The sequence below is a fragment of the Thunnus albacares genome, chromosome 18, assembly GCF_914725855.1.
Source record: "Thunnus albacares chromosome 18, fThuAlb1.1, whole genome shotgun sequence".
In the NCBI taxonomy this organism is placed as follows: domain Eukaryota; kingdom Metazoa; phylum Chordata; class Actinopteri; order Scombriformes; family Scombridae; genus Thunnus; species Thunnus albacares.
The window spans coordinates 7,886,044-7,903,621 of NC_058123.1; the positions used below are offsets into that span (position 1 = coordinate 7,886,044).

Consider the following 17,578-nt stretch of genomic DNA (forward strand, 5'->3'; position numbering starts at 1 on the left):
CTGACCACAGGCACATACGAATGGGTAAAGAAAAAAATACTTCTACTATGACCTCCAATGATAAATAATTAAAATGCATAAAATAAGTGCATATAGAAAAATGATTGAGTGCCAAGTACTAAGTACTGCAGTCAGGGAAGGAAAGTCAGATGAACTCCAGGGTTCCTGTGTCCGGGGACGTGTGGTGTTCAATAATGGCCAGAAGTGCCTAATTTCCACTGGCTTGACATTGAGCAATTTAGCCACACAGTGGCATTTATAGCCATGATTGTAGGAATTTTCACTGCACACTACCAGCAGTGGATAACTGTGCCTCTGACCTGCGATGGGGCCAAATTATGATCTTTTTTTTTTTTTCAAATGAAATATATGGACCTTATTTGTAAAATAATCAATTATTAATATTGCAATGGAGTAACTGTCACTATGAACTTGTTAGATGAATCGCTGCAGGCATGCAGTACATGTCATGTCATCTGGATAAGCAACATGCTCAAGATGATGCATCTCGAGGGGCTTATCCTGGAATAATCATGATCTCTGATCACAGTTGTTCATGGAGTAGCACGGCATGTCATGGGACTCACAGTTGTGTGAACGTGAATGAGATGCTGGCAACAAAAGGCTTCACATCTGTAGTCATGTATTTATTAATGTGTTTATTTCTTTATCACTTTAGTCTTGGTTGTTGACGTACAGGTGGCCCATGATGATGATTTTTTAAAAACTGCATTCTGGAGGTTCGTCTTTTTCTAAATGGTTGCTACAAAGCAAAGCTACGCCATTGCAGCATGTTTAAAATGCTATGCCGAGGTATTATTATTGTTATTAGTTTACCAAACTGACCATATTGAATCACAATGACCATATGATTCTAAGATGCTGAACATGTTCACATGAGCATAGTATATATATATATATATATATATGTATATGCTTTAGACTATTTTCAACCGTTTTAGAGCTATATTTTTCATTTTGCACTCTATATTTTGAAGAGTCAGGAAAAACGGAGAAGGTTTTAATCACAAACTGCACTGAGGCAATGCTGAAATATACTTTCTCTCCACAGAGAGCATTGATGGCACTCGTTTGGTTTTATTAGTCTATGCTGAAAGCTCAGGGAGATTTTACTGTTCTGGATATGCATGAGATAGGTCTCAGCATGCATGTATGTGCATACAGAATTAGCTGGAGGAGTTCATTCTCTAGCTCCAACCTTGTAATAGTTTACAATATTCTTCACTGTCTAGTGAAAACCATATATCTCCAAAACATCAACATCTCATGAGCTGGAAAGTTCTGAAGAGAAAGTTTTTAACCCATAAAGTAACATTTAATTTCAACAATTCAAAATCACCAGACAAGATCCATGATTATCACTGAACCGTGACTGTATTAAATGATATGTTCACAACTTTTCAAGTCTGTCCTGAAACAACAGTCAGGTGCCCAAATGAACAATGACACATGTTTTTCTTGCTGTAATCATACTGACCATGAAGAGATCCCTTCATAATACATTTGCAATTTTCAAATTGATGGGGGACAAAATCCACAGCCCTCTTTATATGCAAGAATGTATTTAAAAGTTCATTTGAAGATAATATGAAGCTTCAGCTGCCCAAATTAGTCAAATCAAATCAATATCTTTTAAAGTTACTGGCTTTTTAGTGCCAGATTCCCTCTTTTTGTTATGATTCTTCCATTGCAGCTGAACAGGAAAACACTGCCCATCAAGACATAAAGAGGGAAATGTTTATCCACTTTGTTTGACCAACTCAGATGGTTGAAGCTTCATATTATCTTCGGATAAAATTTCTAATACATTTTTGCTCAAAACAAGGGCTGTGGATTTTGTCCACCATCACTTACATTGTAAACACATTTGGAGGCGATCTTCTAATGGTCAGAATAAACAGGAGGAATGATTACAGCGATAAAAACATCATCTGTTCATTTGGGCATCTGACTGTTGTTTTGAACCTATCCTTTAAGAGTAATCATGCCATTTCATTTGCACATTTGGTTATTTCCTGTCTATTTAAGCTATTTATTCACATTTACGGTGAACCCCATGTCCATAACAGACATATTGTAAGTAAAAAGATGACCTCACAAGGCCCCTTAGATCAGTTTAGAGGTCAAAAAGTGTCCTGTGAAAACAATCACCTGCCAACATACTGTACCTGTCCTGTACACTCACACCTACAGACAGTATGTTGTTGAAGCTCTTACTGTGTTCTACTAACAACAGAAAAGCCAATGTGTTCTTGCATACATCACCTTATCCAGCCTCTGCTCGTTTATAATTTACCCCTGTGGGAAGCAGAGTTGCATTTTTAAATTTTTAAAAAAAATTCCATTAGTGTGTGACTCCAGCACATATAGGTATGGCTGATTGGTGATATCACCAGATATAACTGTATATTTTAGATTCTGAGTGCCACATTAATATGACAGTAAGAATACTGATTAGCTCGATTGAGGGATGTAAGCCTGACATTGATGTTATGCTAATGCAGCGTCACTCTCCTGATTGTGTCCACACACACAGAGCACCTTTTAGCATTAGCCGTGAATTTTCATACGATCCACCGATAATGGAAACTCATTTTATTCAGAGGAAGCAGTGGAGGACACCGGGCATAATCACAGCTATGTAAATAATAAGCTTATAGCTATTCATCTTCGTCTCTTACCTTTTGTCTCTTCTAACTCATCCACATAAACATGCAGCGGTGCCCCTAAAACACATTACACGTTGTTTTACAAAGAACAATATGACCTTTGATTTTGTACACAGAACACAACATAATGCATTATGAATCCAGCTTGGGATAATGAAATATAAATCATCAGTATGTGTGTTTAATTTTTAAAGTGGAAAGACATGGTTAACCCTGCCCTCACTGTGGTCGCTGGCGGGTAGGTCAATATCACAGAGACAAACAAATGTAATCAGTGTGACAGAATCCTCACAAAGTGCACATCACTGCGATTTTTATTTTTTAAAAATCAATTTATCTTGAACGCATGATGCTTTTGCTGAACAGAAAAGTACAGCCTGCTGTTTGGGACATGCTGTTTCTTATATGTCCTGAAGTAGGACTGTGTACGAGTGTTTCTGTGTGTTTGTGTGCAATATGTTTGCAAGTGAGCCTTTGTCTGGTTTTTAATCCAGCTGCGACAGGGATAAAAACATGTTTTTTTATTTGATGCAGGGATGCAATTATTCTGCAGTTTTTATCCTCCTTAATACAATACATTTAACTTTAATTTTAGCTAAATGTCATCTTCCTTACTGCAGGCATTTAGAGTTAGAAATTCTACCTCGAGGATATCATTTTGCATTGGATGTTGTACCTTGTACATTTCTTCCTCAGCAAGGTGAGTCTAGAACACAAAACACCACGAAGCAGCCTCCCGAGAGACTATATTGTGAAAGAAGTGGTCAGGGAAAGTCTTAGATAAACAGCCCGATCAGTAAATAAATCAGTATTTGAATAAATATTTAAATTGGGGTTATCATGGAGGTGTTTCTGCATTGTACCAAAACAGCAAGTCAGTCTGATTTTAACTAACCTCTAAGATAAACCATCAACACTCTCCCTCCTCTGGCCATCCCCATTCCACTAATGCGCTGAACTAAGCAGGAGATGTAAACGTCTTAATTACAGCGCACTCTGAGATAATGCACTTGCATTAGCCTGTTTGAAGAGGGTTGCACAAATGAAAGTACACACACACACATACACACACTGGTGAGTGGTTGAATGTTACAGCAAGGTGAAAGCATATCTTTAAATAAACACCTCTTTGTTCTTTTTTTCTTCAAATTATTAACACTGACAAGGTACTTTAATAAGTGAAGGTTCAACACTTTCACTGGGTTAAATTAAACCTAACAAATCAGTAGCAAAGTCAAGCTTAACTTTCATCACCACCAGCCCTGATTTCCTCCATGGATAATCATGATATCCATGGCGGGATTGTTTGTTGTTTGTCCCCTATTGATATCCACAATCCCCACCTCCAGCCCTCTTTGTGTATGTGCCATGTTGCCTCCAAATTTCCATCAGGTACAGTGCACACAGAAAACTACACATGGCCCCAGGTTCACTTTCTGTCAGTTAAACCCAGATTTGTTTAATATATAGAACAGGTGCTATGTGAGTACAATATAAATTAAAGAAATCAAGGTCTTAAAACTACATTTTGACACAGGGCTCCTTTACAAGACAGGTCCACAACATTATGGAATAAGGCAGAACCTTGAGTAGTTAATGTTGTACTTTAATGGCTCCCTCAACACATTTGTAATCAAATTACCAAAAACCAACTGACACGGTGAGCCTGGGTTTAGGGGATTATGGTCCTGGGAATTGCCTGCTTTGACAGGTTGATAGTTGATTAGAAATCCCTGAAAGACTAAATAAAGCTAGATAGTCATTCAGATCACGTGGATCACTTGAAGTGTCTGAAGGTGCAGCCACCCTGATGCTTTAGAAGATAGGAAAGGAAACATACCAAGAAGCTTTTGCATATTGCAGCGCTGCTGAAACAGGCAGTTGGGTTTAGCAAGATGAAAAACATAGAATTCGTTGGGAATTATGCTGCCGACTGAGTTCAGAGAAGTCTAATCACTCTGCTCAGACTGAGGGTCTGGTTCATTCAGTCTGCAGGCTGCATGTAGTTAGCCTTTAACTTACTAAGACTGCAGCCAGTCATGCAGTCACCGACTGGGACTGCTTACTGGCCACATTCTGCAAGGGAAAGAGATAAGACGATTTCGAAGGCTCTAACAGCTGGGTGAGCGAGGCATCTGTCAGTATCCATGGTGACCGATGTTTCCTACTTACTGCAGAGAGTGCCATGTGCAACCCAGAGTTTACCTGTTTATTTATACATTCTCCCTTAATGTGGAGTACTCTCCACAGCTGTGAGTCTGACTTGTGAAGGGCTTGAGAAGAGGGATCTGTTTAGGAGTAAATTTATGTCCCTCAGGATGGACTCCTTTGCTTGATAAATGTATACAATTATGCACAGAAAGTCTTACATTTTAATTTGAGTTCGGTATAATTTTAAAGTAGTTTAAGAAACCATTAAAAACATCCATCAATGAGCCTCTTGAGTTCAGCAGCCACAAAAATTGTAAGTAAAAGATGAGTTAAGGAGTGGCAGGCAGTCCTGAGGAGCTGTTTTTTTTTTCTTGCTTGGGGAGGGATCCCTAGGAGACCCCTAAAAGCTGATGTACAGTCACAGACACACATTTGTTGTTAGACCACAGAGCCTATACCTCAAGATCATCGTGTAAAAACTGCATCATGGGAAAACAAAAAGACATTTTGAAGAAACTGGCAGGGACCTTTCAGATCCGACATGTGCTCCTCCGCCAGGCCCTGGCAGAATGCCTGGGAACCCTTATTCTGGTGGTGAGTAAAGAGTATTTTTGCCTCATTCCTGCAGGGTGCTGTGTAGATCTTTTTGTTCAAGTAAAAGGGGAAAATAAAATAAATTACTGAATATTTACTATGAACTTTTCATAATCTCATTGCAAAGTTTAATGAAATAGGAATGTAAGCTGTGCTGTTGAGCTACTTAGGAAAATAGAGGGAAGGAACTGTTAACTTACCTTGTAAAATATTAATGGAATCAAATCAAATTAAAGCACTACAGCTGAATATGCAGGCGATCCTGTCATAATCTAAAGAAGAAACACATATGGTAGGGATGAGTATATATTATTGATTAAGTGCATCACATAACGAGACATATGTGTGATCCAAATGAATCCAACCAACAATAAAAGATGCAAGATGATGTGCAATATAATTATTGTACAGTCTGTTAGTCTTGAATAAGCCCATCTCAACAAATGGTGAACAAGTTGCAAAAGGGAATTTTCTCACTAACTAAGAACATATCCTAAAGCCTTCCACCAGCTTTGCAGCTTAAAATGAGGAAAGAGAAAAATATATCTTTTGAAAATGCCCCAAGGGATTCTGTATCCGTCTTGTCCAACATGTTTGTGTAGAGAAAAAAGGTGAGGATGTTAGCATGTCTAGCAATACTTTAGTTATTTGATGACATGTTTTCTATTTTGTAAAGGTTCTCTGTGTCTTTTCTCTAACATTGATTTGATGTTTGCCACAAAAGATAAAGAAAGTTTAACTGCTCCTCTCTTCTCATTAAATAGTTGCTCTCTTAGATGTCTGAGTCAAAGAAACACTGAATAATTTCGACTATATTCTTAAGAACTTTAACGTTGCAGCACCTAAGGCTCCTCCATCAATTATTTCCTGTGTTCATCTCTTTCAAATTACACAGACAGAACTCTGTTACTTTATATCCATATTCTTTACTAATGATGGACTTCATGCAGCTTGTAAAACCTATTTCAACCAACAAGGAAGCCACAGCATACCTTTAAATTAAAACGAAATATTTTTTACTTTGTGCAAAACAACCTGGAATCCTTCTGTTTCTCCTGGTAACCCCACAGATAACAAAAATATCAGGGGAGGACACCAACAGTGAAACACCAGGCCATTTGTTATTCTGTTCCCCAGCTGCGACTGAGCTGTTAATTCCATGAGATCTTTTACTCTGCTGGCAATCAGGTCCCCTCGGTGGACAGAGTTGGCCCTCTGTGGAGGAAGGCTCTGCAGGTGGAGTCAGATTGTTGTCTGCATCAGTAGTCTCACACAAAGCCCACCCATAACATACACATGACCTCGGAGGTCAGAGAGACACACCCTGGATAAGACGAAAAGCAAAGCCCAGTTAGACACCTGACTCAAGGTCAGGACACTGTGGGGCTTTATTATTCTCATATTATTCTCTTTGAAGTTTTTCTACTACTGTCTGTCAACAAAAACATCATGAAATCATAAAAGGAAGGAAACAACAACAGTGTTTTCCCTCTTTTATCCAGATGTTTGGTTGTGGTGCTGTGGCACAGTTGGTGCTCAGTGGAGGCTCCCATGGCACCTTCCTCACTGTTAACTTGGCTTTTGGATTTGCTGCAACATTGGGCGTCCTTGTGAGTGGACAGGTCTCAGGTGAGGATAAACATTTAAAGGATATGCTAATGTTCTGTTTGAGGTCCTAGAGACCCTCTTTAACAGCTAATAAAACATACGTAATGTTGAAACACCTTTCCTAACTTTATGAGAATTGCTTATGAATATGATTTTGAAACTGATGACATGTTTCAAAAGTCTGCTACAGAAAATGTCACATTACTTCTGTTTGGTGTCTCAGAGACCCCACTTGTAAAACTTTAAAAAGTTAAATACATGGGTGTATGAGTGGGTAATTCTGCGTAAAAAGTGTAGTCAGCACCAATTACAGATATTGAGCATTCGAAAATCCAATTTGGCATACAGTATAAAGGCTATATTCATGTATAGCCTATATAGTGTATCATATAAAACATGAAATATTTATACATAAAATTGCTATTTGGTGTAATGACTGTTTTGTGGTCATTTTGGTATTTTGTCACCTTCATTTAATGTGCAAGCTCAGTTTGTGGCAAAGCGAGGGGCTACCACTTCAACACTACATATTGGGTTTTAATAAAGGTGAAAGGAAAAGAAAACATACAGTATTTAAAGGAAAATATGGTTGAATTTGCAATTATTAATAGTTTCACATAAATATCAGTGGGGTTTGTGAATGGGACCTCTTAACAGTAAAGCCAATGTCAACAAAACATGAAGATTACTTTAGAAAAGGAGAGGGGAACTTTATTATCATCAAGAACATTGAGACTAAAGAAAAACAACTGAATCAGCTGTTTCCTACAGTTCCTTCAGCAAATTCCCCACAACAACATTACGTTCAAACGACAAAGCCTTCTAGCAGCTGCAGTAATTATGACTCGTATCCATTGGGAGAAGAGGAGGAAGTTGAGCGAAGTCATTGTAGGGACTTTGTCTACAGACAGATTGCAGTTCGTTTCCGATTTCTTACCAACAGTCAACATTTTTAACATCATTATCATTGTAACCGATATGATGAAAGTCCCTTAATGAGGTAGTAATTTTAACCCAAACCAGGCTGTTCCCCTAACCCTAACTTATATGTTTTTTGTGCCTAAACCTAACCAAACAATGACCACAGTGTTGTTACATCATAAAACTGATTTATTTTTTATCAGTTTTGGAAAGCTGAGACAAATTATGTCAGAAACTCTCATATCCAAAAAGTGCCTTTATATGCCATTCAAAGGGGCAGATCCAAACATATGTTTAATTTGGAGAACTTGTTGAGAAAATCACACATAGGTGAGCTTACAGTCATTTGCATCACTGTCATGAAGTACCTCTCATTCAAAGACTGTTTCCCCATGACTTAGCTTTATTTCAACTTCCATCAGCATAACAGTGTGTCATTATTATTGATGGCTTGACAGACACTAAAATATCAACAAAAGGTAAATTGGCAGTTATCTGAGGTGCAGTATTTACCACACTGATATGTTTGCTAGATGAATGACAGCTAGAGGCAGCAGGGGTAGCAGAGCAGGAGGCAGTGGACAGAGGAATGTAAAGTTTAAAAGAAGGAGGGGGCACTTACCCCTTAACTCGAAAACTGTGTGGTTTTATAATTGAAAGGAAAGCGAGAGAGTCAATTCTCAATCCAAGTATCCTCTGTCAAAAGCAACAACACTACAAAGGGTTCTGCAGTTCACTCATGCTCACTCCTTCAATGCCTTTATAATGAGGCTGTCCCCCTCTAATTCACATTGCAGCTGAGAAAATAGGTTCTTATAATTAGATAGCTCCAATCCTGACACGATTAAGGTGTGAATACAAGCGAGGCACCCACATGAGTGTGCCATCAGAGCAGTTCTTTTCCCTTCAAGGTTGAAAAAAAAGAGAATACTTTTCTGAATCTTTTCATCCCTCCAATTTAATTTTGTGTCACAAAAGACCATCCATCCTAACAGGACTTTACAGAGACCACGATTACTGAATATACTGTAGGCCTAGAACTCTCCTCTGTCTCACTGAGAAAAAAGGGAGGTAGGGCTGTACTGTATGCAGTAGAGATAAAGCAGCTTCCATGTATTTGTTTTTGCAAGGAGCATCACACAGAATCAGATCGCAGATATAGCATGTATAAAAATATACCAAGGTTTTTTTTATTTTTTTTTTTGCACATCTTTAGGTGGCCATCTGAACCCAGCGGTGACCTTCGCATTATGTTTACTTGGAAGAGAGCCTTGGAGGAAGTTCCCATTGTTCTTTCTCTTCCAGACTCTTGGAGCCTTCTTGGGTGCAGTGATTATATTTGGCATGTATTTTGGTATGTAACTTGCTAGATAAATCAAGATTGTTGTTGTCTACTCAGGGGAAAATGTAATAGTTTATACAGGTTGAGAGAGAGGACAAAAGCTGGATGGACCCCAGGAGAACCAGACAATTATGAACCTTTGATTCCCTTCTGTTACCTTCACACCAAACTGAAGCTTGGTTGTGACAATTAAAAAAGAGTCTACAGCCATTCTAGCAGATTTGTGAGGCTGTACTTTGGTATAGCAGTGGTTTTAGCTAAATGTTAATAGGCTCACAGTCACGTTGCCAACAGGCTGATGCTTAGCAGGTTTCTAATTGAAACTGGAGCCAGTCTTTGAGTCTCTATAGGGCACTGAGATATTCATACATGCATTCATAGATTTCTTTTATGTGTTCATATCATGTTTGTGTGTTTATTTGTATGACAGCCTACAGTATGTGCCATACTCTGTGCACATTGTTTTGCCGTCTTTGTAGGCTTGTGCTGTTATTCTGCATGCTTGAATGCAGTGATATCTTCGTACGTATATCTTTGTGTATCCACAGCCCCCACTCACTGCTGACTGCTGCTGTATTATAGCAGCTACAGTATGTAACCAAGCAGAAAGTATAAAAGAAACAGAAATGCCAGGCATGAATAATAATTCCAGGCTTCCAGGCTTTGAATAATTTCACAAATTGTACCTGAAAGTGTGCAGGTTACTTAAATGATACTATTTAATTTGAATGTACAGTAGGCTGTAAATCATACTTTATCCCTGCACAATCCAGAAAAAGATGCAAATTCAAGGCTCTAATTGAACTAACTAAACTTAAAACTGCTCTCATAAGCTTTCTTGTTCTATTAAAATACACATATTTTTATAAAGTTACATTCTCTTAAAAACAACAACAACATATTTTTAAGTGAATTGCATATGCTTCCACCAGATGCCTTATTGGATTTTGGCCAGGGGGAGCTGGTCGTGTTGGGGAAGAATGCCACAGCTGGGATTTTTGCCACATATCCGTCCAAACATCTCAGCTTGGTTAACGGATTCTTTGATCAGGTGAGATTGACTTGATTTGGTATTTCACCTCTTGTCAGATAAAATGGTGGATGTTCTCTTACAGGCCAGACTCAGAAAACTGCACAAGTAGCACGTACGTGACAGTAATTTTCCATCACTGTCCATTGTCTGTAGGCAACAGCCTCAATTTCACACATTCAACTATAAAAGAAAATAATCATAACGGAGACTTAAATAGATACTTGGGGTCACAGTAACGCATGTCCACTGCAGCTGAATAGACTATAGCATTGATTAAAATAAGAGTTCCTCTTCCAAGAGACAGACGATTGAAAAACATGTCTGAGTCACATCTGCTGACGACAAAGTGTCAACATAGCAGGGCTTAACTTGCATGGCTCCGCTGCCAGAGCCCCAAGTTCTTATTCCTCAGAAGAATGGAAACCTTGCAGTCCAGCTGGGATTGGACCACAACCAACAACCCCAACAAGCTACGGAAGTAAACAAGAAAGTAGTCCCACATTAGTTAGTTAGTTGGGAGAAGAACGAGCTCAATAAACAATCTGGACACCTCCTTTGGGCAGAAGTTGCCCCCAGTGAACAGAGTGAAGCAGGCAATGTTCACAACTCCTCCTGTACCTTGTTTTGTTCAATCGTTATTACCAATATTATAATTATGACCCAGGATTTACCAAAGTGGACACTGTATTTTAATTGAAAACATCTAAAAAAAATCATATTTATGTAAATATTTCAACAACATGTGAATTATCATATTTATAGCACTTTATAATCAGAAAACATATTTGATAACAATGCTGCCTTTATCAGTAATACACATCTATACCAGTTGGTTGAGCAAGATTTTTAAAAAATACTTAAAGTACTTTAAGTCATCAGACTTTTTGGGGAGTATTCATTTACACCACTCTGTTCAAAAAGCCTCCTAAAACTTAATAGTTTTCAATGAAAACACCATGAATAGGCCACAAGCTGACAGTGATTTTCTGTCTGGAGGGGAGCCATCTGAAAAGGTCTGGTTCTGAAATCCAAAGTGCACCCTGAGATGTTTATTTGGGGCCAAACATACTTCAATGAAGGGCTAGAGATGTCTCACTAAAGTGCAACTAATTTTTCAACAAGGTATCTCAACTCAGATTGTGCTCTACCACACAGCTGAGACCATTAACAGATATGTTAGCAATTCTTAACAATCATCACCCTCTCTGGTAATATGCACTGCATGCGTCCATTAACACTCAATTAGTAAACAGCTTCTTTGCTTCTGTTGGTTCTGATTGTTTCTTGCAGTTTGTGTTTGAAGAAATTTTCAAGACTCCTGTTGTCTCACACAGCACTTCCTCTGTGTCGCTGTCAGAAACACAATCTCACAAAAACTGGCACAACTTTTCAGCTCTTGGCAGGTTTATTACATCATCTAGGCCAGTGGTGCTTGTCTGGCTGGCTAATGTGGAAATTAGCCAGTCCTACTGCTGCATGGATCTTGACATGTCGCCACATGTGGAGTAATCTATAATACCCACTGTGTGCATATACTGTGAAACTGATCTGAGGTCCTCACCGGTAGTGACCGGTGCAACCATGTGAATTGAAGAAAACACCGTATCTTCAGCTGAGCTCTCCTGGTGGTGCTTCCGCCATCCATTGATGTCAGAATACATCAGTGGACAGCGGATGCTCTATGATGTTCTTAAGCTTTCTGATGAAAAACTTGACATGATTTCCAGATATTAAATTTATTTTTCTTTAAGAAGTTTGACAGTCTGTCAACTTTGTCAGAACAAATCCACTACAGTATGAATATTATATTTCCTTACATTCCTCACAGGAATCATAAGATATATTCATGTACAAAATTGAGGTTTGTATGATGAATGTTTTTAACATCTCTAGGGAGAAACAACATAAAGCTGTTTTAAAGGACTGTATTGATTGTAAATGCAATAGCAGTACTATTTTCTCTCTCTAACTGAGGATCATATCAATTTGATGTACGGCAAATAAAAATATTAATAGATTGTTGTGCCTGTACTGTATCTCAGATTATTGGAACAGCTTCATTGATCGTGTGCATCCTGGCCATCGCTGATCCACATAACAACCCAATCCCTCGAGGTCTTGAGGCCTTCACAGTAGGTTTTGTGGTGTTGGTCATCGGCCTTTCAATGGGCTTCAACTCTGGCTATGCTGTCAACCCAGCCAGGGACCTGGGACCACGCATCTTCACGGCTCTTGCAGGCTGGGGTGGCGAGGTTTTCACGTGAGTATAGCACTATTTTGGACTATCTTATACAGTATGTCAGATTGAACCAGTAACTGCAGGAAACCATGGACGTAGAGTGACATCACTCATAGGTGGCTCAGGGTATTTAATGACAACTGGATTTAAGTTCGTCACCTGCCACCCTTCTGTCAGTTACTGGAGCTATTAAATCCAAATTAGGCAGGCAGAGGCACCTGTCAATCAAGCAAACCTGCACCCAAACACATTTCTCGTCATGCTACATATCTCCCTAATGAACCATATTTTCTGCTTGATGAGAAAAGAGACAGAATACGTAAATGTGTTTGAGTAAATGTAACAGTCTTCTATGGCTGGAGTCAAAGCTTAGTGCACCAAGCTAGACGGCAACATTTCTAGTGTGTAAACAACATGTAGCCCCATCCAGGTAAATAATCACCAACTACTACTGGTAAATACTAAGGTAATGCTAGTTAGTTGCATTTTTGTGAGGTTAAAATTATACTATGCCTTCAGTATCCTAACAGCAAGAAAAGAATGTCTTTGTTATAAAAAAAAAAACAAATGTGATGAGTTAAAAGTTAAATATGACATGATATATTTTATTTTTATTTTAGCCTGTTTCATTTGGTAAATTGAATACAACACCATGCATTAGGTTTTCCTTTTTTTCTCTTACAGAGCAAAGACCTACTGGTTCTTTGTGCCTATCTGTGCCCCATTCTTGGGTGCAGTGGTGGGTTTGATGGTGTACCAGTTCATGGTTGGATACCATTTAGAGGGAGAAGTACAAGTGAAGCAGAAGAAGGGGGAGGACGAAAGGTTCAACCTTTCTAATATTACAACCAACGAAGAGGCATGAACTCCTCTGAATTTCTTTTTACATTACTGTTGCAGTATTGCCTATCATCTTCTTTGTTGCTTATTGATGAGGAAAACCATTTTGGTTTTCTCATATATAACCTTCACTAACAACATTTCATCAATCAATGATCATCCCTTCTTGTGTCAACTCGTGAAAGATAGGAACAGTTTATCTGTAAAGTATGTCATGTGTTTTTGAATTCATTTTTATTTAACTCCAGTACGCTTTTTCATTTCTGCTTCAAGCACAAAACCATTTCCTTCATGCTGCGTGTCTGACAAAATCAGCTCACAGGAAAAAGCTAAACAAAAGACAGTTTAAGTTGAAGAGGTATTTGAAAGGTGCCTTGTTTATTTCACTCTAAGATGCAAGAAACCTTCAAATCACCGTCAAATCAAAAAGTATTCACTCTCACTCTTTTCTACTACAGTTTCCTTCATTTATAAGAATTGTGTAGAATATCACTTCTGTGTGGTTCCTGAGCTAGAGGGAAACTTTCTTCTTACACTCAGCCATTCAGAGACACATTTTATAAATGAATACCATTATCATAAATATATGGCATTGCAAAATCAGATTTTTGGAACTGTTACAATTTGTCCTCATGTGTGTTCCAGTTGCTTAATATCTTATTGCAAGTGTTGCCTGGTATTTGCCTAATTAAAGCAACATCTGTTAAAAAAAACGACTTAATCAAAACAAACAATAGTGTGATCTGGTCTATTACTCTGACTTCAGCAAGGAAGTACAGCAAGCTCAGGTGATAATCACATGTGGTCATTGCAGTGTAAATCCTAGATATATTTCACCAGATAATATGTGGTACATGCTCATTTACTGTAGGGTGCATTACTGTTGGCTATCCAACTATAGGTCTATATGTATTCTGTAATATGTCATGCAGTAAAAATGTAATAATTTACACAAAATGAATGACATTACTTTACCAATTACGCTACTCAAAAGCAAAAGTAATTTACATACATGACTTTCGTCAGTCAGCCCAGCTCAATCAAAGGTGCCCTTAAAATAACTTCACAGCCTCCACACATACATGTTACATCATCTGTTTGACATATGTAGAAAAACACAAGACATCAATAGTGTCACATTGACTCAATGTCTGCATTGAAGTCTCTTCCTCTCAGTGAAGCTGCACCTGCAACTCTGAACTAAACCAGGTGATTCCTGAATGTGGCCTTACCAGTGGCTAACGTTAGCTAGACAGCTAAGATGACACAACATGTAAACAAGACAACATTGTGGTTATCAGGAGTCACATTTCTCCTCTTTTGATGGCGGCTAATTGCGTCCTCACACCAAGCCAGCATGTACCGGACCAGTCTGGCCACTGAATACACAGCGACCAATGTGATATCAACCCTCTATTAAACTACCAGTAAACTCCTTGTGACAGATAAAAGTAATCACATTACTGTAATGCGTTACAAAGGAATGTTTATTGTCTTACACTTGTCATGAATAAAACTGAATATCTGCAGTGAACAAGCTTAAAATTCACAGTGTGCATCCACCAGCACAATTAACTGGGAATAGCTTATGATGGCCCAAATGTCCCTCTTAACTTTGAAACAATAGTCATTCACAATACACAATACAAATACACAAATACATAAATCTAAGTTAATAGCAGAAACCTTGGATGAGCAAAATGATCCCAGCTTAGGTCATACAAAAGCATTTCCTTAAACGTTGCTTTGGTTTAGAGGGGAAGCACACACTTCTAAACCAAAGCAACCAAACACACACACTTGTGTACTCCACTTGTGTTTCCCAGCATCCTCTGGGTGCACAAAGGCTCCCTCTTCCATCGGATGGATATGTCGGGTGGATGTGAAGGACTGGAAACATTCCCATTTGAAGGACTTGCAAGCGTTCACATCTTTTCACAACTCAGGAAGGTTGTATTAGGACATACTTGGTCATGTGAGGGTTTAAAATACTGTGCACTGACAAAATTACATTATATCCATTAAATTTGGGTTTAATTACATTGAATAATGGTCTTTGGCTGATGTGAGGCGTCCATGTTTGCTTGGTTTACAGGTACTTCTGTATTATTAGGTGCCAAGTTGGATATATCGGACCTTTCAGAAAAATCCCAGTTTCCGAGTCGTAATTACAACCAAGGTTTATGTGAACGCTATTTACAAGTTGGAAACTCATGAATATGGTAACATCGATATGACATGGCATAATTTAAGATTTGCTTTAGTCGGCCCCTTGCTTAGGATGATGTCATTATAACAGACGGTTTAAAATTGAGATAACATGGTCTGCATCTATTTTCTGTGTTTGTTAATATTGGTGTCCTTGGGATAACAGTATCCTTACTCCTATAGGTAAGCCCATATGGGCAATACCAGAAGTTAGATTGCTGTTTTCTTGTAAAACTAAAAGAATGTACTTTTATTGGTGTGGTTGATGAGCAGAGGCTTCCCTTAGAGATTCACCAGCATGCAAATAGTGACATTTACCACATCATAAATGCCCTCAAACTGTTAACATGCCCCTTTTGGTTTATAGTGCCTCAGGTGGTTACCATTGTTAGAAATTCGATCTTGGTTTGAAAGGGCGCTAAGGGTAAAAAAGGTCAGGGGTATTTGCTCAAAATAACACTCCCAGTGCCATTACACAACAAAGACCACACATTGCACATTAAAGCACGCGCGCACACACACACACAAACACACACACACAAGTGAACATCCGAAGTTCAAACCACTAAACCAATGTGTTCCGCAGATGTCCATCAATGTTCAGTTATCATTATCGGAGGAGCAAAAGCGTATTCCGCATCAAAATATCAGTAATGACATTTTTAGAGTCTGGAAAAGAATATAAATCCATCAGATCTTACAAAGGCTTAAACTTCAGAGACGGGTGTTTGACATTTGGAGTCCCTCTTTGGCATGACCTTTGCAGCAGTTCACCAAATATATCTCGTGTCAATCTAACCATTTGCCTCTGAAATTATAATTTACCTTCCTGTTGACTTGCAGAAGAGAAACACAGTAAGCGGCAGCAGTAGGCATTTTTCTTTTGTTTTTAAAGATGTCACAGCAGAACAAAAGCAAGGTTCAGCCATATTTTCTGGGGACAAAACTTCCATTACAGATATGACAAGGTCTGATGATTTGAAATAGCATAAGTAAATACCACGTAAAGCCGGATATGCTCTTTATTTCCTATGCATTGGAGTCAGTCTTCTATGGATACTGGAGCAGAAACACATGGCAGAAATGAAAAATGTTGTCTGAGCAAAAAAACAGGAAATCAGTAACACGAGCTGCAGGAGTAATAAGAACCTTGTCCATATAGTAGTCGACACATTTGCTTTTTGCCTACCTCAGATCACTGGGAACATATACTGGGTGATGTATTAAATAATAAAACATGTGCACAAATGCGTAGCTGGTTTTCATTTAACATTAAATATACTGAATATCATATGCCATATTCAGCCTAATCTTTGAGTCAAGTCACACTGGTGTTTTCACTGCAGGCAAAGCAATGTGAAAGCTTGAGCCACAGCTCCACTGTGTGGTGAACAGATGAACCTCCCATACTTTTAACTATTTATGAGTATTGTCAAGAAGTCACACACAGATACAGTAACAAAAACTGAAAACCTCTGGTAGATTAAAAGACTTGAAGTGCCACAAAACATAAGATTTACTGCGTATGTCTCTTGAGAAAATCAGTGCTCAAAAAAGAAAAAAACAAGCAGATTTTTGCTTTTTTTCATGGTTTTCATGGATTCTACCATAAAATTTTATCCATATTCACATCAATTTTCATGATTGACATGAATAATAATGACAGTAATAATGACGGCGTTATTATGCCTTACAAATAAATTGTTATCCTTCACTGTTCACTATTTATCTCTACTGACCAAATCATATTACAATCCTGAGCAACAGGTTATTCCAGCAACTGACTTGCTAACTGATTTAAAGAAAGGAAAAGAAAAGAACATTGTCTTCATGTCCTCTTTTTTCAAGTGACCTACACTAACCCTTCTCCACTGTCTCACAATGCAACAGGTTTATCATGTTGCATGGTATGATTTTCAATCCAGTGTCCTATAATGAAACACTACCACGCA

The 17,578-nt window shown here is 38.4% G+C and overlaps 1 protein-coding gene across 1 annotated transcript; it reads left to right on the forward strand.

Moving 5' to 3' along the window:
• The first annotated feature begins 5,327 nt into the window (after positions 1–5,327).
• Positions 5,328–13,443, forward strand: LOC122968541 (aquaporin-3-like). The gene is made up of 6 exons (XM_044333872.1): positions 5,328–5,435; positions 6,938–7,064; positions 9,181–9,318; positions 10,239–10,357; positions 12,382–12,599; positions 13,263–13,443. The coding sequence occupies exons 1-6, from the start codon at positions 5,328–5,330 to the stop codon at positions 13,441–13,443; spliced, it is 891 nt and encodes a 296-aa protein (XP_044189807.1).
• Positions 13,444–17,578: the final 4,135 nt, after the last annotated feature.